The 24,504-nt window shown below is 35.8% G+C and overlaps 1 protein-coding gene and 1 pseudogene across 1 annotated transcript; one reads left to right on the top strand and one right to left on the bottom strand.

Annotated features, from left to right (window-relative positions):
* Nucleotides 1-232: 232 nt before the first annotated feature.
* LOC149551352 (uncharacterized) lies at nucleotides 233-24,382 on the top strand. Its single transcript, XM_089786888.1, has 5 exons — nucleotides 233-729; nucleotides 899-936; nucleotides 22,620-22,902; nucleotides 23,113-23,393; nucleotides 23,570-24,382. The coding sequence occupies exons 1-5, from the start codon at nucleotides 340-342 to the stop codon at nucleotides 24,018-24,020; spliced, it is 1,443 nt and encodes a 480-aa protein (XP_089643014.1). The 5' UTR covers nucleotides 233-339; the 3' UTR covers nucleotides 24,021-24,382.
* On the bottom strand, nucleotides 10,295-11,626 carry LOC149551353 (vacuolar-sorting receptor 1 pseudogene; annotated as a pseudogene).
* Nucleotides 24,383-24,504: the final 122 nt, after the last annotated feature.

Genomic DNA, 24,504 nt, shown 5'->3' with positions numbered 1-24,504 from the left:
ACCACAAAAACTAATAACCACAAATTTGAATCCTCAAAAAATATATACACCGAATTAGAACACAAATTAACACCAGTTTAGAACACTAATAAAACTCATTTGCATAAATGAAAGTAATTCCCTTTCCCTTCCCATAGGAAAATTGATCCGGTATAATAATCATGGCCACAATAATTCTATTTCAGGATAATGGCGTTTCACTCAAGAGCAAAACAAGAGTATGCTTAAAAACAATTAAACAAACCAAAAAAAATGGCAGAAGCGAAGATATTTTACGAGTCCTGCAAATGCCAGGATGTGCATAGCGATTTACACGAATAAGCAGAAAAGCGCTTGAAGATGACCTGCATAGTTAGCTTCAATGCAAGCTTGCTGCTGATTAACAAGCATTCTGTGAATTCGCTGGGACTCGACCCCCTGACCTGCCGCTGCGCAAAATCATCAAACAAGAGCAATAAGTATTTCAATGCAAAGAATAGTTGCCTGCGTCTGAGCAAGGATAGAAATTTAGGCCGTAAATTGCCTGTGGTAAAAGCATTCTGGAATTGGTTTGAATCAACTGAAGATAAAAATGGAATATATACTTACATCGGAGAGATTCCAAAATTTGATTCTATAGCAGATTTTACAAGGGTCCGTAAAAATGAAGTCGACGGAGACGATTTGCAGACTGCCGTTGTTAGGTACCGCAAAAAATTTCCGTGGTCGATTCTGCAGCCCGGAGTCCAGGTGAAAGAATCATCATTCTTGTGTAAATCAGTTTGATTTTCATATTTGAAAACGTAATTCGCCGTTTCAGTTCATTGTGAAAATATAATTTCGTTTCGGTTGTTGTATATTTGGAATAATAATATCTGAAATTTGTTAGGACCCCTAATATGGTTTCATTTCTCTGCAGGTTGATTTGGTAGCTGCTGTTCACATTGCTGATAAAGAGTAATTTTTGAGCTTGATTTTGTTTTTGGTCTTTTCCTATGCAACGGGCTTGGCAGTTATTCTCTATTTGTGTTTATTCCAGATTAAATTTAGTTATTTGGGAGGCTTTGAAGTCCATGTGGGGTAAGCATGAAAATAATCTAATGAGACAGCTTTTGAAGGGATTCAAAAGACACAAAGTCAATGCAAAAATGTACACACAATCTAGAAGCAACAATTAAGGAAATCTATTATCGTTAACACAAAGTCAATTTTCTTTGGATGCCAGCTCTTTTCATTACGAATATCATTTTTTTGTGAAATATTGTCTCCTCAAATGGCTTTCAAACTGTCCATCTTTAAGTTGTTTTCAAACTAAATATGAATATCCTTACAAACAGCAGTTATTGATCAAATTGTCCATCTTCAAGTTGTTTTCAAACTGATATAAGCTGCACAGTCATTGATGAAGTGTCATTTGATTTCAACTATTCCTTTACTATAAAAGATAAGTTCATTTTCCCACACTTCCTCGGGCCTGTCCATCTATTTGTTTTGCATCTAAGATGATGAGAACCTGGTATCAAGTATCAAGTGCATGATTAAAAGTTTAATCTTTTATTTTAAGTTGCCAATGCAGATGCGGATACAAGATTTTTATTTTTATTATTAGATTTTGGATGTGTTTGGATATATACAATATACAAAGAAATGCAAGAAATATAAAAAACTAAATCATTTGGTTGTGGGCTTGGAATCAAAAAGTTCAAGTACCTCAGCTACCTAAACTAGGCCTTAAAAGCCCAACAAGCCTGGGCATTAATACATTTTGAAGGACAAAGACTTCAGCCACATCTTTTCACAAGTAATGGGTTAGCGGCAAAAGACAATTCCTCACCTTGGAATGGAAAGCTCCACAATTAGAATTGTTGGGACAGCTCAAAACATTCAGAAATAACATTTGAAAACTACACCTGACATGCATAAATCAGATAGAAAGTCTATTTTTGATCAGACGGTTGGGATGCCTTCCTGCATCTCCAAACAATGATAACACAGTTCATTTGGGTAAACTTGACTGCCCAGGTATACAGTCAACTTGTAACTTTCTTGATCTGGCCTCAGGACTTGCTTTTGACTAGACAGTAGAAATATTTAAATCAACAACTCCAGAACTCCGCAACATGGTCAAAGATTGTTGCCAAGAAATAGAAAAGATTAAATAAAATGCACAAAGTTACATACAGACATTACAGCATGTTGAATTCTCCGCAGCCATCACATATACATTCTTAGAAAAGTATCTCCAAACCTAAGAGAAGAATTTGTGGCATGCCATTTGGCTTGGCCAGAAATAGAACTCTTTACATGGGTAACCTCAAATTATAAGGTGAAGCCCTCATAATCAAAGCCTTACAGTTCAGGGGAATCCATGGACCAACAGGATGCCCCAAAAGGCGTCTCTGCAAGAGTCCACAGGCCTGGGTGGCGCTTCCTAGGTGCATCCGGGGAGAATCCAAAGGCATCCATCTGAGAACCAGAATGCATCAGCACTAGTATCTGGGGGTTTCTAGAGAGAATTGATATCCTTTAATTGCAGGTTTCAACTAGACATTTTCCTCATTTTTCCATGTGGGGTTAATTCTTCGACATAGAGCACTTTTTTGTCAAATCTGCATTGGTCACATGATCGTCCTGAATTTTTCTAATACCAACTCCTTTAAGAAAGTGCATTTTTTTGTGTAATCTGTGTTATCCACATGACAATTCTCAATTTTTGTAACAACCACTTTCTTTCTCCTTTTTAGTTCATAATATTCTTACAAATTAATGTTCTATATGTCCATCTTCTGTTTTGCTTCCTCCAAGTCTTCTTCCTATGCATTAATTCCTCTTGCAAAACTATTTTGGGCTAGCAATGCTTATGCATGTTTTCTACCTTTTTTATTCATAGGGCCGCAATGCATTGCTTGGTACAAACTAAAAGTGATAAATTTTTAATAGGAATAAAAATATAATGATAAAATGATGCCATTTCATACATTTATGGAGATTTTTAAGTTTTCAGTCTGATTGTATTGTCAAACAATGGCAAAACGTAGATTCCATTGATTTGTCTTTGAAACTGGTAGTGATTAGATGTTTTTGAACTCTCTCTTACTGTCTCTATTTGTGGTCTGATGGGCTACTTCCTCAAACCTCACAACCATAGAGGACAAGACACGGCCAACAAACCAAAAAGGATTTTCATGGTCTACCAGTCCCTCAACTTTGCTTTCCTACACCCATCCCAAAGATCGTAAGAAGTTCTTTATCCTCCTCAAATCCTTTTGGACCGCATTTTTTTCTGTTTACTAAGCTAAATTTTTAGATAACAAATTTCCTTAAATGCTGTGTGGGGGTAAGCATGGGTTGTGTGATGATCCTGCTTGCTCAATCTCTATCCTCTCAAACATTTGACCAGTTTTTTGAAGTTTTCACACTGTTTTGTATATTCTTTTCTATTTTGAAGTTTGATGCTTTTTATGAGTTTTTGAAAATAACTGGCAATGCATAGAGCAAACTCCAAATACTAACGATTGGAACAGAAACATCTTATTTCATTGATAAATAATAATTGACATACAAATGCAATTATTGATATTGAAACTGTACTTGCAGCAATTAAAGGAACCTGACTACTAGATGCTGCATGTAGGAGTTTGCTGGAATTCTTTTCTTATTTTAAAATAGTTTAACAAGCTGATACATCTATCAAAGCATAGAGTTCATGGATACATCTTCGAAACATCAAACTAGGAAGTACAAGGAAACTGGAAATCCTGTACTAAAGTAGTCATACTCCCGTTTTAAATGCAATTGCGAAATGGGGGTAGTGACAATGTCTTGCTGTATACTATATCCATATTATTTACATTCAGTATGCTTGTTGCTTTAACTTTTACAATTCAGAATATAGAAGTTAACTAAAATATATATCAGCAAAACAAGAAACTGGATATCAGAAGTTTGGCTGCCCCTACCATTATTGCTCCTATTAGCAGCATCCAGGGAATTTTGTGGAATGCTTCAAAATCACCATTCATTGATAATACTTTCCCAGCTGCCCAAATCAAGAGGTGAATTTTAATCGAAAGTGCCAAGTGATCAGATCAAGAGCCCTAATGCCATGCCTAAAAGGCTCACGCAAATTGTATATATGAGTCAGCTGCTTCAAAAACCTCACAAACTATGTCCAAATGCTGCGCTTCTTTATCACTGGTTGCTAATAACAGTTATCTACCATTATTCAATAAACTCCCTGAACATTGAATTGAAGCACAATTGTGTCTCCTGGATGGAGCCATCATTTGTATGCAAAATTCAACAGACCTTTCACCATTTCAAATTGCTGAAAATATTGAAGAATTTTTGCCCTCCAATGCAGATAAATTGCAAAAACCGTGGTCTCTTCACAATTCCTTACAACAAAATCAAAACCAAGTTAAAAACAATCATCACATAAGGAAATTGATTTCCTGGAGGAGGCTTTTGTACTATAGTTCACTTGGTTTGATTTTTGGCATTTGCTTTTTACATTATAATTTTTTTTTTACAAATGGCATTGACCTTTGTTTATATCATTAAACGGGAGCATTTTTGAATCATGTCATTAAATGTTAGCAATTACACAACTTGGCCCCATTTACTCTATTATTTTATTATTTGACTTTATAATAAATTAATAATTATTAATAAAGTTTGCTTTATTAATAATTTAATAACATGAGCTTGTGCCATTGAATTTAAAACCACTGAGTCAACTGGAGGTCAAGAGGACTATTGCATATGCCATGACAAGGTACCCCTGCCAAAAATAGTAACTACGCATATATGACTTACTATAAATAGCTAGTCTCAGAATAATTGCTCAAGACAAAAGTGTTGGTGCTCACATTGCAATATAGCCTGTTCAAGAGCTCTTCTATTAATAGAAATCCTTACTTCCCTAAAATAGACACTTACAATAAATAGTAAGTGTGTCAAACTGAATCAAACAAAGAGAAATCCTGAACAATCTTGTCCTTTGGGATGGGAATTGGCTGTAGTCTATAAGGGCCAACGATAGGCTAGACCAACCCACAAACCATGGTGAGCTAAAATTGGGACTCTACAGGTTGCATTCTTTTCACCTCCCTTGGTTTTTGGCATGGATCACATTCTTATTCCACAATCATAACTATACAAACATGTTTTCTCTGTTCTCCTTTAAGGTAGTATGGTTCAATGGTGAACATTGCTTGTTCCATTAGCATCAATTCTGTTAGGTTTGGTGGCAGCTTGTGGGTCTGATTTGGCTTTTGACCTATTCAAACCCACACAGGAAAGAATGCTGCCACTAAGTCTGATGGGTGGACTTTAGGGTAATAGTAGTATGCGTGATGCTCTATATGCTCTTATGTTAAGGTTACAGCTCTGGAAAGTCACGAAACATTAATATAGAAAGGGCATAGAAACAAAATGTAAGGTGATAAAAGCATTTTCTTAAACAAAAATCAAATATGCATCTAAATCATTAGAAAATACAGCTAATAGAGCAAAGAAGTAATTCCTTAGCTAACAAAACGTATCTAAAGCAACATGATTATCATTTTGTCACATCGAAGGGTGTTTTGCCAGATTAGTCACATAAAAATACAACAGTAATAAACCTATGTAACCCTACTACAAATTGGATGATTCCATAACCTCCAAATTCACCTCGAACTCATATTCCTAAGCTCCAACACCATCTTCCACAACGAATCTGTTTATCCAATCATATTGTCTTGGGATGCAAGATGTAGGCAGTGCGTCAAATCTAAAGAAAAACCCCTGAATCTTCCTCGGGATAATGAGATGTAAACTATGATTGAAATTCTAAAAGTCTAAACCATCCCTAATTTAGATGGAGTCCCTATATTGAAGTTTTGACTTATTACGTCTGACGTATTTCTATACCTATGTAGCTAATTCATCCGCTCTTTGTTCTTGTCAAAGGTGTGACATGGTGAGAGGGCTCTAGATAAAATATAGTCCAATCTTCAATTAATGAAGGATCCTTTCCTTATAGCATTTATTATAAGTGCAAAATCTCCTTCAACCTCTACATTCTTGTAACCAAGAGTTTTACACAGCTCTAGTCCTTCAACTAAAGCTGTTAATTCTGCCTAGTTATTAGTTTCTATTCCTATATATCTTGTTAACTTTGATATCTCCATGCCTTTTGAGTTATGGATACTACAACCAATGCCTGCTCTGCCCGGATTCCCTCTTGAAGTTCTGTCAAAATTGAGTTTAAATCAACCCTCCTTGGGTGATTTCCATTGGCACATCTCTCGTTTGTTTTTATAAGTCCCGCCCACCCCCCGCTCCTATAAAGGGGGGTAATTTTAGACCAGTCCACTGTCCTATCATTTTTTCATCCCAATGAGACATTATAGCCTCCTTTTGTTTATTCTAAATCTGACTATTGGTAAATTCAATTACAAAAATGTCAATTTTAATTAGAAGTTGCTCCACATTCATCTTCTTATCCTGAGAAATTCTTCAGTTGATATTTTTAACATCCCATCTTGACATTGCTTGAGGACAAACAATAACGGTCGAGAGGTTTGTGATGACCTTCAAAATTACTTTATTAGTAGGCCTTGATATTTAATAATTAAAATTTTTGATTATCTGAAATTTTTATTTTATTAAGTTATTTGGTCGGATCTGGGAGGAGTTTGGATGGTCATTAAATAAATAAATCAATAAAGAAATTTTTGGTTAGAAATAGGCGCTAAAGAAACATATGGTGGTAATCCCTTGGGCCTCAACAAACCCATTGCTTTGTATATATGTTGTTAGCTGCAGCTTTTCAAGGCATTTACAATCTCAAACTGCTGCAGGACAAAGATCTCTGCTATCTATATTGTCAGTTGCTAGGTTTAGTGATTCTTCCTTTGCTAGCCACCAGTATGATCTAGTTCACAAATTCCTATAGGGTTGATTCGTTGCAGTAGTTATCGGAGATGGTAGTGCACTCAAAGCTCAATGATCATCATAGACTTGTTGCATGCTCCTAGATGGTAGGAAGCTTATCAATTGTGAGATTCCGATGAACACAAGGTGGAAGTTCCATCATTGTGGCGAAAGAAGTAACAGTACACCAAAATAACTAATATGCTGGGAGTGAAGACTAGCTAAGGGTGCCTATTGTTCCTACTAAACATGGGTTTGATGCAGATTGGCTTTTGCTAATCACTGGCACTTTGCAATGCAACACTTCAACAAACAATCATCCTAACTCACTAAAGATGGTAAGGGTATGATACAAAGGAGATGCAAGTATGAGGCTTTTTTCATATTTGTTTCATGAGAGCTCATCTTGTCAGTGATATGTCAATTAAAATGTCTGATTAATACTGGAAGGGAATAGTCTATACATGGTACAATGTTGCTAATCTTTAAGTTGTGATAGAATTTGTGTCATGTTATGCATAACTTGATATCTATTTTTGTATTATAATATTTGAGCCTTAGAGCACTATCTATATCATAAATTTTACTATGCCAACATATTTGATAAGTTCTGGACCATTGTTTAATCACAAGTCCTTTTGTAGTATGTTGGTTATTTGTCCAAGTTTATATTGTTGGTAATTAGGAAGTTTATTTCAGTGGTACCAAGTAAGGCAACCGCTATGCCAAAATCCTAGATTAATGGGGAATGGTACCCACTAGCATTAAGAGTGGGGTTTTTGTCTCACCAATTTTCCAGCACAGGCCAACCCCCTCATGGACACATGGTTGTCTGATCATGGCCATGGGTACACCTCCAACTGAAATACGAACCGCCACAACATTTAGGCTGGGAAATAAAAAGTCATCACTCTCCACAAGGATCAACCTTGAGACTTGACTCTGATACCAAGCAAGGCAACCACTCTGGCAAATTCTTGGACTGATGGGAGAATGATACCCACTAGCATTAAGAGGGAATTTTCATTCCACCAGCATGCTAGTACATGCCAACTCCCTTGTGGACACATGTCTGACCAATTGTGGGTGGGTCTCAACCTTGGGTACATGCCATTGTAGCATTTCGGTTGAACATAATAGCCCATCATACTCTATAGGCTTGAGCTCGAGACCTCAACTCTGATACTAAGCAAGACAACCACTGTAACAAAAGTTTGGACTGATGGTGAATATTTTCCACTAGCGTTAAGACTCAAGAGTGGCATTTTCATCCCACTATATTGCCAACAGAGGCCAACTCTTCCTGGACACATGGCTGCCCAATCATGGGTGGATCTTAACTTTGGGTATACACCCAACTAGAACTCGCACAACCATAACATTTAGGCTAGGACATCATAGCCTATCATGCTCTAAAGGGCTTAACCTCAAGACCTTGACTTTGATACCAAGCAAGGCATCCACTATACCAAAAGTTTGGACTGATAATGAACGACATCAACTAGTGTTGTGTGGGGTTTTCTGCCACCAAAGTACCAGCACAAGACTATCCCCATGTGGACACATGGCTGATTGATCGTGGGTGGGTCTCAATGTGGGGTAGACACCAAACCAGAATCAGCACCACTGCAACATTTAGGCTGGGACATCACATAGTCAATATCAATAAAGGATGTCAAAGCATAATAGGAGGTTGAGGACATTATGGATGGTAGGGTCGGAAGTACGAAGAACAGGTTGCAAGAGCAGTATATGGTAAAGTTGAAAGATTGGCCAAAAATAGATTCAAGCTGAATTTCTAGGGTTGAGGTAGACCATCTTGGTTTCCCACTAGCCATTGAAAAGTGAGGGAATCACTTTTCAAACAACCCTTTATGTTTGAAACAACGACATCCTAGGGTGTAAGAGTGAACTTGCATCAACCAAAAATATTATGCTTTCAGCTCTTTTTCGCAGGTTTCTTGTCATCATGTAGTGCAAACATATCCTGCTGTATTTAACTGTAGTTGTATATATCACCTCATGGTTTGCTATATAGGTTCTGCAATGGTCCAGTTATTACACAAATTTGTACCCGCACTGAGTTTTCTACTCAGCTATTCCATGAAACATGGGGTGATCTCTCAGAGTGAGGGATTTGTTTGGTAGAGATTAATCTCCAGTTGTAAAGCTGGTTCTCTATTTGTAGCTTTGGAGAGCTGAAACTAATCTATTTCCTACTCTACATTCTCTGAGGAAAGGGAGGGGAATGCTACTGAAACTAACATTATGGTGATGTACCAAACTAACATTAGGATCATAGTATCATACTACTGTTTCTTGCTAACAAATTATCAAAAACTTAGCTGTTTCTTCACATAGCTGAATTATCTTGCATATTTTCTACATCAATGTTTCATAAGGGGACTTAAGTTTTCACAGTTTGGAGAAGGAAGACATAATTTTGCACAAAATTGGACCATTCATGTTCATTGCACATCTTACAACCTGCAAAATATGTGTCTTCTGTTCAAGTTGCTGGGATGAGACCAAAAAACTTAAAGATTTATGAAAATCATAAGAAAAGGTCATCCATAATCATGATACACACAAAAAACAGAGGGATGCGAAAGCAAATCCACAGAATTTTATTGAAAAAAATTGCTATAACAGCAGTAACCGTTTGAAGATGTCGTACTGTTGCTTTGAAAAGATGTAAATCGCAAATCGTCACTATTCTCAATAAAAAATGACTGGTCTGTGTGTTACTAAACAATACTCTGCTGAGACAGGAGCTAGTGTCAGCTACAGGTCTTGGCTAAAAGAAGCTGAGTGCCCAAAAGAGAGACTGTGGTATAGTATATTGCTACAACAGCCTCCTAAAGCTTCGCAATCATCAATCTTGGTTGCTAAGCCACCTTTTTTTTGAGCGCTGGGAAAAGTCTCCATCTTCTTTGATTGCTGAAAAGAATGCTTTGGTGACATATGGATGAGGGTTGGTAAAACTTATCTTCAACATATATCTAACCACTCATAATTGCTCCAAGACTGATGCACATATGATCGAACAGCTTCAGAGAATGATTGAGTGAAAGTTTCATCTGTTGGCCATCAAGTTGGAAAAGTCTGAACTTACCACTCTTTATACATATTTCCACATTATGCTCACCAAATCTAAGGATTTCTTTTGAAAGCAAAAGTTAAGAAAACACCAAAGGAAAACTGTTTTTGACAAACATGCAGCAACTTTGACTTCCCAATTTATAATGCATCCGAAGGAGCTGTATTGGGACATTTTCTTGGCCATCCGATTGCATGTACTGTGCCATGATTGCACCTATTTTTGAATCCATGTATGAATGAAAGTGGCACCCAAAGCTAATAAAATAACCAATACAGCAGTCCATCCAAATATTCATAGGGCTGACAGCATACTTATACATGTTTCATGCTCTCTTATGTACAGATGAACAGCTTCACAATTGCAGTCATAGCTACCCCATGTACTCTTGCAGCAGCAGTCTGCGCTTTGGCATACTAATCTTTCTGTGCATTCATCAATGGCTTCACTTTTCTTAATACCAAATCCAGGAGGATGTTGGCACGCTTTAGAATGTGATTATGACAAGAAGAATATGTCTCGTCATTCTTTGTTTCATGGCAGCAACCATCGTAATCAATCTTTCATTGTCCTTTTACAGAAGCTTCACAATCACTGTATCCATCACCCTGAAATTCCATACCATCAACAATATGGTACTCGCATACTCCACCCTGAAATGTACCTTACAAGCAGTGATATTTGCCTTTGTATCTTACCAGCACCCACCATTATTTTTCACACACTTCTGTCTATATTCATTGAAGGGGAGCTGACCTTAACTCAACCAAGCTACTGGCTTAGTGGTTTCTTCAAGCCTGCACAAATTGCTTTCATGACAGCATTTTTATCCAACTTACTCTATAATGTATGTTAATGACTCGAGTGGACAATGTTGTGAAATCCCTTGAGAACCATGTCCAACCTAAACATCTTGCTCTGATTTCAAAAAAATGTTCTCTGTATCTGCTTTGGGATCTCCCACGCAATCACTGAGTTTTTAACTCACACAATCCTTGATTTTGTAACTATCCAGTTCTAAAGGGTTGATAATTTTCTCTGTACATTTCTTGTTATATTTTGTTCTGCTACATTGAACATATATTGTGGAAGTCAGTGACATGATGCCTCCAAACCCACAGATTTCTATTGTCTGTAGCAACTTTAAAGACACACAATTGGCTCAGGTTTTCAATTACCACATTTTTACCTTCGTAACCTTGGCTCAAGTCATTTTCTGGATCAGGGGCACATGACTTTCCATGATTGATGCATTGGGATTTACATTGCTTGGTCAAAACAAAGGATCTGGGCAGTACCATATCATGTAGTGAGGAGTAAACAAATTAACAAAGTATAACCCCCTTTCTCAAGCATCTGTGCCACTCCTTTAAAATTCTTTACAAAATAAACTCGACCTTCATATTTTGGCCCACATTCATCATTGTTGTTTGTCCAAAATTCATACTTGATGCAGTCATGAGGGTATGGAAGGGACTTCCTCCAGTCAAAATTAATAGTTACCATTTCCCCATTGCTCAGAACTTTCTTCAAGTTATCATCTGAGCTGTTTTCAATTAGAGTCGATGGAATTGTAATCTTTCCCAAATATTCTGCTGCTGTGTTATCCTCATCAGGTGAATCCATGGTGTTATAAGAGACTGACTTTGTTGTCTGTAACTGTTAATGTTATAATTCTGTTGGATAATTTATATTATATATATGAGATATATAATATATGACAAATATTATATATGGAATAATTAACTTATATTAAGAGTGATATATATATATATATATATATATTCTCATTATAATATATTGAGGGTATTTTAATTGTGTTATAACTATAACTAATGTAAGTTAATGTATTAAAGAGACATGTCTCTTTATATCATCATATATATTCATTCGTATAGTAACTTGGAAAACACATAAAATATCCAGAAGTGCTATTACAAGTTACAAAACAGATTAATCGATCCTATTTCATCAACATGGTATCAGAGCCAGGTTCCTTTGAAGAAAACTTTACCGCTTAAGGAAGATCCTAAAGACCTGAATACTCAGATAGAAGAAATAGAATGTAGGCGTTGTTAATATCGGATAGGGAGAGATCTAAATCAACTCCAATCTCTAATTTATCTAGCTGCAGGCTGAAGATTATTTAGATACTATTCAATCTTTAAACAATGACAACTTGGAAGTTACATATGTCGTATCTTGTCAGCCGAATGAAATCTATTAATATAAATTCCAACCAAGTTTATGTCGAATTTCAATCTCAACGACACGGCATACCACACTTTCTTTGGAATCCTCTGCACATTATTATTACTTTCTGTACTTGGGCAATCATTCAAAACTAAATTATTACTTTCTGTACTTTGGCAATCGTTCAAAACTAACTTAATCAAAGGGCATTGTCATCACTACAAATGCAGAGTTACATCGGGGTGTGCATTGCTCTTTTGTTGAACAAGTTCAGTCGGCTGTGTTGGCACCATTCTCTTGCTGGAAAGGACACATAGGGACGGAGAGACATCTTCTAGACATAATGCTCATATATGGTTGACACAATGAATTTAACAGCATATGGAAGGAATAAAGTTCGTCATACTGTTGACAAATAGAAATGTAAAGAAATCAAGGGTTCTTGACAGGGAAGTAGTGGCTTTCTCGGTTAATGTAAATACAGCAACTGCTAAAAAGGAAAATCATTAAAACAACCATTCTTGAAGATCACTGCTAATAACAGAGGAGATTTTCTTTATATTTGATGGCCATTGATTAGTGGAGATTGTGGTATTCGGAAAATATGATCGGGATATATTTTGTATAGCTGAGAATAATTTGCGACTGGACAGCTAATCCAAACATTTTTTGTGAATGGCTACTGATTTGAAATCATCAAATCTCATATGCACTTTGATAATATATATATATAGATATACATATACAGATGGTGGCCATGGATGTCATGAAATGGAGAAGTGCTTCTGATTATTGTCATCAAATTACAAATCCTTCAAATCAGCCAGCTTGAGTATTGTAAAAATTGCAGATGATCCTGAAAAAAAGAAAGAAAGTTTGGATGTGGTTGGAATGAGAATAAAACCTGCTGATTAAAAACAGTTCACGTCTTAATATAAAGTTTGGTATCCATAGAAATGGTTCTGTTGGTTGTTGTTAAGCTTGGTATCATTACATCAGTTCGGTAGATGTATTTGAATGTTACGATGCTGAACAGAATTTTGTTTGGAATTTATTCCAACCTGCCAGCACGCTTTCCATGTGTCTCAGCAATATATAAGGACACAAGTCAGAGTCGTGTGTGTTTCTGTAATGGGCAACCTAATAGAAACTAGAATTACTGTTGTCGATGAGTTCATCAGCCAGGAAGTTGCTCCATATAGGTGCCCACTCTAAACCACCATTGAGATGATGGATTGCAGGAATGCATGACAATGTTATTAGATTTGCAGAAAATAATAAATAGGGAGTTAAGTTATAGTTTCTACCATTATAGTGCAATTTTTGATGCTGACTTCCTGTCATCTGAAAATTGCAAATACCAAACTTTATTATCCTGTGACTGTCAAAGACAAAATTTGTGTTAATAAACGAGGTTAAACACAACAGAAAAACTGACAAAGCACAACAATTAGAATCAGGCTCTCTTGATAAATGAATGGACTCAAAGATCTGGCTATTCTTCGCATGTTGTGAACCAAATATTGCATTAGCCCTTGTCAAACATTCAATGAGCATAACAATGGATAGAGCCTGAAATAAAATGGAATCTTCAATAAGTAAAATGATTATGCGAGTAAATTAAAAATGGAGAGATGAACAAGAGAGTCAGAATATGTGAGTTGGAATATTTAGACAGTAACAAATGATTTCTAAAATTGGAAGCCCAACCTCTGCCTTTCATATGTACTAGGTTTCCATCTCCCACCTCAACTGATGCATGTCAGCACCAGAGATTAAACATGACTTCTGCCTTCACTGTCGCCATCAGATTTTATCCCTGCTATGGTCATTAAAGATAGTGATCACATCAGGTGGGAGTTGTCTCCAAATTCAGCACTCAAGAATGAGAGATGGCATCAATCCAGTGGCGCGTATACATAAGCAGAAGATATAGAGCCCAGAAGGCAGTCAGATCTTTATAGGCAAGAAATCATCTAAGAAGTCTAAAATGCAAAGAAATTTCAGAGAATCTGCACTAGTACATCGTGTTAATACATGGAACTGACACATGTCAGAATTGATACAAGCTGAATAGGGATATCATTTTCAAGAAACAAGAAACATGATGAAACAAGAGATAGACGTTTTCAAGAAACAATGGGGGATAATCACAGAATCAACGGAGTCATAACCATTCATAATCAAAGTCAAACTGAAGGTTGTGGATGCTTAGTCATGCTGATGATTCCAAATCAGATACTTTATCATAATGATGCAGCGATATTATAATCTCAAGTTACAGTAACCATTGCAAAATGTTGAAATGATTGTGTTTGAGATGCAAACCTTTGAATGGGAGGATATGGAGTTATAATCATCGAAGATTATACTTATGGGCCACCATGAAGGTATATTGAGAAGTCTTAGGAATAAAAATTAGCGTGTAAGTGGTTTCACAGTATGAATGTAAATAGGAAATATAATTGAAGACACAATCAGTAGTTTTACACATGAAGATAATGAAAGATGATATTTGAAAGCCAAAGTAAAATCACTTCTCGAACATTTTGAAGGATAAAAGGTAAGACCCACTGTTTAATAATTTATATTCCAAGTTAGGGATGGTGTAGAATGAATTTCATGGGAGACTTACGAATGAAAATGATCATTCCTTTGACTGGAATTGCTTATAAGGGCAAAATCTTAATATTCATCATGCCAGTGAATAATCCCGTATGAAGGGTATTTCATGATATATATGTTTATTAAGTAAATATTGAATGCGAGAACTATTCTATAAAGGACATGTCATATACAATTGGTATGTCAGAATGACTTTAGAGAGACTGTTTTAGCAATATATCCTTTTGGAGAAATAAATGGCTATATGAAACAAATAATGTTAAGCATTATTAACAGCATACCAACATCACTAAAGGGGGCCCCAAGCGCAACCAGTCATTGAAGACTCCTTGATAATGAGTTCATAGGAACATTAGAACATCAACTTATGATGTTTAAGAAGAAATTTTCTAGAGCAATAAGGAGGAATGATCATATGAAAAATATATTATTAATTGATAACATCATATAACATCAAGTAATTTGATCTTAACTGTAACCGATCAATGAAGCTTCTTTGATAATGAATTCATAGATATTATTTGGAGTCTCAGCAGATTGCAAAGGTTTTCCATAATTTATGTGATGCGAAATTGGTCAACGATATAAGAGTGAGAATTTTACATTGCCGGGGGGGGAATAATAATCAATGTTACATCGCCACTTAAACCATCTTTAGAAGAGAGATGTTCGATTCTCATATAATCTAACAATGAAATTTCTGCATTAATGGACCTTGATGTGCAGATAAGTATTTCTTATCCTTGAGTTTTAAATTTATCTGCTCATTATAGCCTTTTTTTTTAATTGTAGTATTATGCATACTATAAGAGTTATTTGCCTTAATCTTTTCCTTTGTCTCTGAGGATGTCCTTGCAGGAAAGAAGATTGGAACATTAGGCATGCTCCCAATATTATACAAACTCAATCTTATGATAGTAGCTCCAAAGAAGCTGTGATTCATTAATCATCTTATGATTATGTTGAATAATGTGAGGCTTTTGAAGAAAATATGCTTGATGATTATGATTATGAGAGGGAGTCTAACAGTTCATTAGAGGTAGCCTAGGAGAAAGAGAGTGAGCAGAAAATAAATGCTTCAATCAAACTTTTGATGATCTTGGTTTAGGAGTAGATCTTGTTGATGGATTCTTCACTAGTCAGAAACTATAATAGCTAAAGGACTATGATTCATGGGATAAAGTCTCATGTATGTAGGTTGGAAGGCCTTATGCTATCAGGATACCCATTGAACTAGGGAAGCATGACATGACTTGCTACCAAGAGGTTAGAAGGATGATAACAGATTCAGAGGAAGTCTAACACTTCATCGGGGAGAACATTGTGCTAAGAGGTCAGAAAAGTTGATATCAAATGATGAGGGAGAAAACTTATTCTCTGATATGTTTTATGGTGAATGTTGTGACAACACCACATGACAGTATTCATGGAGATTTCATGCAAACTTTTGATGTCATGCAAATATGAGCTTGTCCCCTGTGTACATCATGAATAAGTGACGACTTCTAAATGATTATCACTTGTATTAGGAGAAGTTATTGAAAGGTGACGACCTTACGATAACTTCTGTCATGATGAAATGTTGTTGAAATAAATGTTGAAATAAATCATGAAAGGCTTTATCTTATAAATCAACAACTAGGCATTAGATGTTATTAATTTAACTATCTACGAGTTGTTTGTATAGATATATTTTAGGTACTTGGTGAATATCTTGCGTTGATATTTTGATAGGCCATTACTACATTGAGTACTTGGTGAATATCTTTTTGTTGATGTTTTGATAGGCCATTACTCAGAGTACTTGGTGAATATCATTTGATTGATGTTCTGATAGGCCAATGCTCATGTTACCTAATATGATATCAAATAATAATTGGTGAATATCATATGTTGATATTCTGATAGGCCAATACTTATATGATATCATATACTTGAAATCTTATGATCAAAGGTTTCCTATATGTATAATTTTTGAAATATTACCTGTGGTGTCATATCTATTTGTTTTATCCTTCTTCATTAAGAGGGAGTGTTAATGTTATAATTTTGTCGGATAAATTATATTATATATACGAGATATGTAATATATGACAAATATTATATGGAATAATTAACATATATATATATATATATATATATATATATATATATATATATATATATATATATATATATATATATATATATATATATATATATATATATATATATATCTTTTTATATAATCATTATAATATATTGAGGGTATATTAATTGTGTTATAACTATAACTAATGTAAGTTAATGTATTAAAGAGACATGTCTCTTCAAGAGGCATGCCTCTTTATATCATCATATATATTCATTCATATAGTAACTTGGAAAACACATAAAATATCCAGAAGTGCTCTTACAAGTTACAGAACAGATTAAGCGATCCTATTTCATCGATAGTAACTAACACAGCTGCTGCTTTGGTATTTTGGGCATTCTAGACCTTCAAAGCCAAGTAACAATCTGTCACTTTGTGGTCTTCAAGACTCTTCAAACCAGTTTACATGACTTCTTCTCATCATAAACTTGTCAAGCTGTCCAAAGCATTGAGAGAGGCAACAGGAAACTGTATACATGGCATGCATATCTCCCCCATCAAGTGAAAACAAGATCATAAAAAAACAATATTCCCTTTCCCCAAGTCCATCATAAATCCATTTATACTCTTTGCTGTCCTTGGAAAATTGTAAAACCAAGAGGAGAGACCCAAAGCAATAAGAAACCCTAAAGTGACTGAATTTTCTATTAAAACTCACTCTTTTTTTTGAACATTGACTCCTCTTTTACACACACGTAGCCTTGGCAAGATACATGCACGTAGCCTTGAGAAATCTAATGAAGAACAGGACATTTCTCAAAAACATTACTTGAAGACCTGGAAAACAACAATGGAACACACGGACATGTTCACCCCACCGAGCCCTGCATTTCTGGGACAAGGATGTCTCGAGCACGTGGGGATGGGGAGTACCTGAGACATCTCGGCGACACCTAGGAGTCTCAACATGCTCAGGAGTCCAGTGAGCATCTTGGCAACTTCTGAAAGTCTCCTGTCCCTAGACATTTAAAAAGCATATTTTTAAAAAATTTCTCTTTTTTGATATATTGCAAGCAAATCAGATACATACATATAGTTTTGGCTAATTGAAGGACATTTTCAGATCAGTTGCAAAACTAATATAGAAAATTTGTGAGGGTTTGTAGCTGCTATTACATACATTATTACTGAAGTCATATTATCCTGTCAACCCTAAAAAAAAACTGTGGTTTTTATGTTGTTTCACGCAAAGTAACAAGAATTGGAATCGGATCGAAATCGGCAAGGCCGAATCAAATCGTGAATCGGCCATGAATCGGAAAATTTAAAAAACCCTTGAAATTTAGTGAGTAACTTATTTCATAAACCCTTTATCGCTGATTCGATTCACCGATTCACAAAAAATCGTTTGGCTTGAATCGAATCGCCGAATCGCGTGAATCGCATGAATCGCCGTGATTCTTGGAACTATGGTACTTTCACGTTTGCAATTCATGTGGTGCTAGTGTCACATTTATCCAACAATTCATTATTCAATTCCATTTTCATATATGGTTAATTTTAATGTGTAAGGGTTTCATATAACCATTGGTGAATGACAATAACACTGTCCATAAAATATCATTTATCATCGGTGGTCATATTTGACACATACAATTCATATTTTTGTACTTGCAATTTTGCTATTTTACTAATTCGCCAAAGATTCATTTGCAATGTATTTCTTACACGTCTTTTCACAACTAATTTTTTCAGTACTATATGCATATCAGAACCCCCCCTGATACCCCCTATGCTGTTCTGTGACCTTCCCCAAACTTAGGCCCTTTGCCCCCCATCCTCAATGGATGGTGGACACTAGAAAATAATCAAAAGCATTATTTAGAACTTTTTCCCCATTTTGTCCTTGATAACATTTTAAACCATTTTGAAGTTTGCTGAATCAGACTGAACAATCTCAGAAAACCCCCTCTTATCCTAAAATATACTACTCAAATCAAGGAACATGATAGGTTAATGGGTCCTTCACTTCTGAGAAGATTCTAATAACCAAAATCTCATAATTTGGTTTGAGCCTCATTTGGTTTAAAGTTTTTAACAAACTAACACTCATTTTCACTGTTCATAAGTTATAGTAGCTTTTAAAAGTTTGCTGCAACAAAGGAATTGTCACATGATACATTAGACTCAAGGGCGCTTCTTAAGTGTTCACCACATGGTATCAACATTTATACATTCAATTTCAGGGATTCTTCCTACAAATTTGGCCAACTCAGAGCCACTGGAATTTCCCTTGCCCCTCCTTGGGCATGTGTATCCCTGCACCCATATCCGTACCAGATACAGATACGATATGGCATGGATACACATCAGAGTCTCTATCAGCACATGCCAAAAAATCCATAATTTGCCGACTATGACAAATGCTATGTGATCTAAGTTTTTTAAGTTTGACAAATATCATCCTTAATTAAAAACAAATTTTAATCGTGCAACTATTTTCCGTTAGTACAAACAAAAACCTACACCAAATTAGGAAGACGAATAAAATATTTTTTATTTATTTCAGCTACCCATTTTTTTGGATTATCTTGCAGCTTGACTCTATCATTGTTTTAATATTGTAATATTTAAATCAACTTATAATTATCTATGTAGCAAATACATGTCTTTGTTGCTTTTAAAGTAATGAAAATATCCTGTACAAACTTAGAAAATTGTGCAAAATATGTATGCTTTCTATGAATGTCATATCCAACTGTATCCATTCTGGGGGTCTAAAAAATGGTCATATCCATATCTGATACTGTACCTGTATTTGTATCCGCGTCTGTATATATGCAAGTTTGGGCCAACTACATGTTTCATTAAGATATTGGCCCTTGTGCACCCTTGAAGTCAGCTGACATCATTCACAAGGCTTGAGGGTGATATACAGTCACTCTTAAATCATTTGGAAAAAACATGAAGGCAAGAGAGAAAAGAGGGACAAGAGTATGGATATAGAATTTTGTTATGATACCTATCAAATTCTTGTTATCAAATGGTTGGGCTTAGCATGTTGGAAGCTCATTGCAGCAGATCGTTATTCATTCTTGATATGAATCAATAAAGATAATTTTATTGGCTTGAGTTTGTTGCCATGTAATGAGTTGTCTAATTTTGCTGCTTGGTTTGACAGTCCTTTAGTGGATCCTCTGTCCATGACTGCATGGCCAAGTTACATCATTTGTTATAACCTGCCATAATCAATAAGTTCTGGCAAATAGAGAATTCAGACAGAGAGAGAGAGAGAGAGGAGAATCCTTCTTGGATATATATATAAATATATATATATATATATGCAGGGTACAAGAAGACAAGGAAAAATCTTCTCACCCTGCACAAGAGAAACTCAGTCATATTCTACGACCTTCAATAGCATGGGACATTGCTACGTTATTCTTTCAAGTCCATTATGGCCCATTCCTTGAATTAAATATAGCCCCAAACAAGAGGTCACCAATTTTATGAGAAACCTTGTCTATGGATTGCACATGGCACCATGAGTTATAACAACTTCATCCTCTTCTCCACATGTCACCAATGACATTAGCCATAATGACAAAAGATCTGCATTGGGGATTTTTAAATTTTTATTGTTGCCCACAACAATAGAATACTAGATACAGGGTGCACATAACACAGTTTAAAAGTTTAAAACATCTACAAGTAGCTCAACCACTGGCATTTTAACCATCAAAATCATGAAGACATTCCACAATGGCTGAAAGTAGCTCAACCATCACGTGTGCCATCTTGAGAGTTGTTGCTTGAATTTGTAAGCATAAGAACTGGTCTACATGTTGAATGCCTTAGAATTGCTAAGGGTGGGCACGCAGGTCAAACTGCTTTGAATCAAAGTGAAAACCATGGCCAAGGCCATGTTGGAGCGTTACACCATGCATTTACAGTCTTGGTGAAAACATGCAGATAAAACAAACATGTACTAAAAGCACTGAGGTCCCATTCCAATAACATTAGAACAGTTCACCTCACAAAAAGTAAATCCACAAGCATGGAAAAAGAATCTTTGGCCACACGGATGGGTTAGGGTGCACCGAGGACATTCCATATCACCATCTCAAGACATTGAACCTGCCATCACCACCAAGGCAATGCATGGCAAGCGAAGAATGGGTAGTGGACACACAAGGAAATAGAAAGAAGGTGCATGTCCATTGGGCGTACAAGTGAATAGAAAGAAGGTGCATGGGTACATTGGCAGGCATGGTGACATGAATTAAGGCATATAGGATGATAGAAACAAGGTAGAGAAATAAAACCATCGTAGGAACCTCCACTGAGGGACGAGACATTAACCTGAAGACAATTTGGACTAATCCAATGATACTGTTGGGCTCAGTAGAGCTGGGACTTAGAAGTGTAATGTTTATGGACAATAAATTGATTCAAACACAGTCAAGATTAAGAACAATATTAAGACTAATGCCTGGATTCAACTGTAAACTCAACACAGGAGATCCTTGTGAAAAGTATTTATGACCAGTTGTTTACATTGGGTCTACCAGTGCATGAAAGCACATCAAATTGGCAAAAAGAAAGTGGTGCTAGCACATTGGATAGATGATACAACCTTAAGGGCAAACATCTGTAATCTAGTATTTGATGTTGAGGTTCTGAAGCATGTAAAATTTTAATAGTTGTTGAAAGAAGTTTGGAGAGATCTGTTTTAAATATTAATATAGTATTTATATTAGACGCTAAGGTGTTTTTTCATAACTTTGGAGAGATTTATTTTACCATGTATCCATGTGTCGATGCTCCAGAGGTTTTGTTCATAGTGATAATACTTAAGCTAACTTATGAATAATGTTCCATGTTCAGAGTTATATAGCCTTCTGGATTTGATTGTGTCTATAAGTTCAATATTGCCATGAATCAAGTGATTTCACAATTTCGATGGCAATTAAAATAGTCTAACCAATACATGCTTTTCCGATCATTTCTTTATGTGGATGCAAATTTGGAAATATAATCCTAATTTTTTCATAACTGAAGGCACTTTTTGGCGACCCTTTTGCAAGGTGTCTTATTTCTACAACAACTTCAAAATTCCAGCTAGGGCTTTTCTAGTTTTAAATCTTACATCTGATTGTACTGATTAGTTCTCTGACTACTATTATTGGTGTTCTTTGGTCGTTTTGAAAGCTGCATTTGTTGGTTTCTGCATCTTTTTTTCCACAATTAGTTTCCTGAAGTCCCACATTCTTTGATATTCCATTTTTATTTGCTCCAAATTTCTCTGCAATTATGCCTAGTTGCCATCCTTTTGGATTTCCTTTGTGTGCTTGGGGATTTCTATCCCCATTCTGTTTCTCCTAGATGTGATTTGACTGCCACCACCTGTTCCCATCATCGACTTTTTCCCCTTTTGACCCTCTGTTTCTTTATTTTTATTTTGCTAGTCCCCAATCTCCTTTTGCTTCTGTTCATAATATGAAATTTAATTTAAAACTGGGTGCGTTTGTTGTATTTTCAATTTACAGTTCATAGCAATTGTATAAACTGTGAAAAATTCATACTCCACAAATTTCACTTAGCAAAAGGCAAATAAATTTGATAAAATGTTGGCTGAATTTGATGGTTTGTTAATCCATCAGCATTGACTTTATTTGCAAGTTGTGTTCGTTTACATGATATTCACATCTTTTTGCTGATTTTCAGGTATTTTGCTGTCCTTCAGAAAGAACTTGCAAATTATGACAGGGTCCTATATGAAATGATTACAAATAAGGATCCTAAGCAGTCAAATAGAAATCCAAGAAAACGTTTTATACCACCTAAAAGGTTGCCAGGAGCTGGCTATCAAAAGATCAATATTACAGGATTTTTTCAGCGTTTATTGGCTTCTATCCTTGGTTTACATTTTCAGTTAGAATGTCTAGATTATCGGAGAGATAATTGGTATCATGCAGATCTTGATTATGACACATTCAAGCTGATGCAGGTAATATTTTTCACTCTTGAAGTGTGACTACACTAAAGTTTTTCATTAGTTATTTGTATACTTCTTCTAGCCATACAGTCTTGTCTTTTTGCTCAGTCGCATATAATGAAGGCACAATATGTGAATAGCTATAAATGCTATGAGCACCGCGATAGTGGTCAATGCTGGAAAAATGCGGCTTACTTTCATTTGTTGTATTTCTATCTTCAGGACGAAAGAGGTGAGAACATTTTCAAATTGGCAAGAGAAGCCGTTTCTAGTGAGGAGATCACAAAGTCTATTTTTGATCGAGAAGATCTTGATCCATGGAAATCAAAGCTGTTGTGGTTATCACGTTTTTTCCCTATGCCGCTGGCAGGGATGTTTCTAATAGAAAGCGTCTGTGGATTTTCATCTTCACCAATTGGTAGATCTCCAGAGATGAAAGCTTTGTTTTCTCTTGATTTAGCAACTGCAATGAAAATTTTTTTGTCAAAACAGATAACTTCAGAGTATGTACCAGGCTCCTTACTTCAGTTTACAAAAGAGAATGATCGAAAACTTGTTTCTGGTTTATTCTTGCTGAAATTTCATCTGTTTTGTCATGATTTTTTTGTTTTTTCTTTTGGGTATAAAAAGAATTGAATATATTGGCAAAGCTCTAGTAATTCTGTAATGCATTTTGAAGGTTAAATCAAGGAAAAGCTGAGTGGGTGAAGAATTCTGTCATCATTGGGGAAAGGAACAGAGTTGTAATAGAAGAGGTGCAAGCAGCAATGAATGATGGCTGCCGGAAAATAGCAATACTATATGGAAGTGGGCATATGCCAGACATGGATGAACGCTTACGGACAGAATTTCACCTTGTACCTACTCAAATATCCTGGAAAACAGCATGGTCAATCAAAAATCAGAGGACAAGTGGTCAGAAACAGCTTCCCCCCTACTTGAATGGAGTTGCAAAGACAATTGGCTGGCAACTCAATAGATACCAAACCCTAGCATTGCTGCTCTTCTCTTTGATTCTTGCCCTTGACTTATGGCTTTGGGAGGTTGCCTTCAATTCAATCAAAGATGGGTTAGGTGAGACTCTTCCAACGGTAGTGCAATTTCTTGCTGGGGAATGGGATAAATTCTAGTCACCGAAAAAGACTTGTTAGTATTTCAGATTTTTTTAATGTAAGTTGATACTAAACCAGTTTTAGCGAATTTTATTGTACTCCTTTAATAGCCTTTCAACCAAAATTTAGATTCATGAGTGACACAAGATAATATCAGGAGATAGTTTTCTGAGTTGTCATGGGTGCAAGACATGCAGTGGAATAGAATGCAAAAGATATTACCAGGCTTTGTTGAAACAAAAGTTGTACGTAGGCTGTAATGCCTTTTTCAAAATCGTTTTGATAGTCTATGGATAGTTTGGAGATGGTGAACTCTGGTAGGATAGAACTGTAATCTTGAAAAAAGTTTTTATTTTATTTGAAAGATTTTGTTGAGTGTAGCTTCTGTACCTCAAGTCTAGCATGGATTTTGTGAATGAAATGTAGCTAGTGCATCTTGGCAGTTCCTCAAATGCTGCATCCACCACTGAAAATTTGTTAATTGTAAATTTCTTGGTGCTCT

Source organism: Cupressus sempervirens, chromosome 6, assembly GCF_028749045.1.
Source record: "Cupressus sempervirens isolate cs-2001-9-10 chromosome 6, ASM2874904v1, whole genome shotgun sequence".
In the NCBI taxonomy this organism is placed as follows: Eukaryota; Viridiplantae; Streptophyta; class Pinopsida; order Cupressales; family Cupressaceae; genus Cupressus; species Cupressus sempervirens.
Note: the sequence above shows the minus strand (reverse complement) of the source record. Positions and strands in the feature narration are given on the sequence as shown.

What these genes read in the sequence shown, in the direction of transcription:
- LOC149551352 (XM_089786888.1), top strand. Translation starts at nt 340, where the DNA reads ATGACCTGCATAGTTAGCTTCAATGCAAGCTTGCTGCTGATTAACAAG. An exon ending in GTTCACATTGCTGATAAAGA is followed by an intron (nt 937 to 22,619) that starts GTAATTTTTGAG and finishes GCTGATTTTCAG; the next exon opens with GTATTTTGCTGTCCTTCAGA. An exon ending in ACACATTCAAGCTGATGCAG is followed by an intron (nt 22,903 to 23,112) that starts GTAATATTTTTC and finishes TTCTATCTTCAG; the next exon opens with GACGAAAGAGGTGAGAACAT.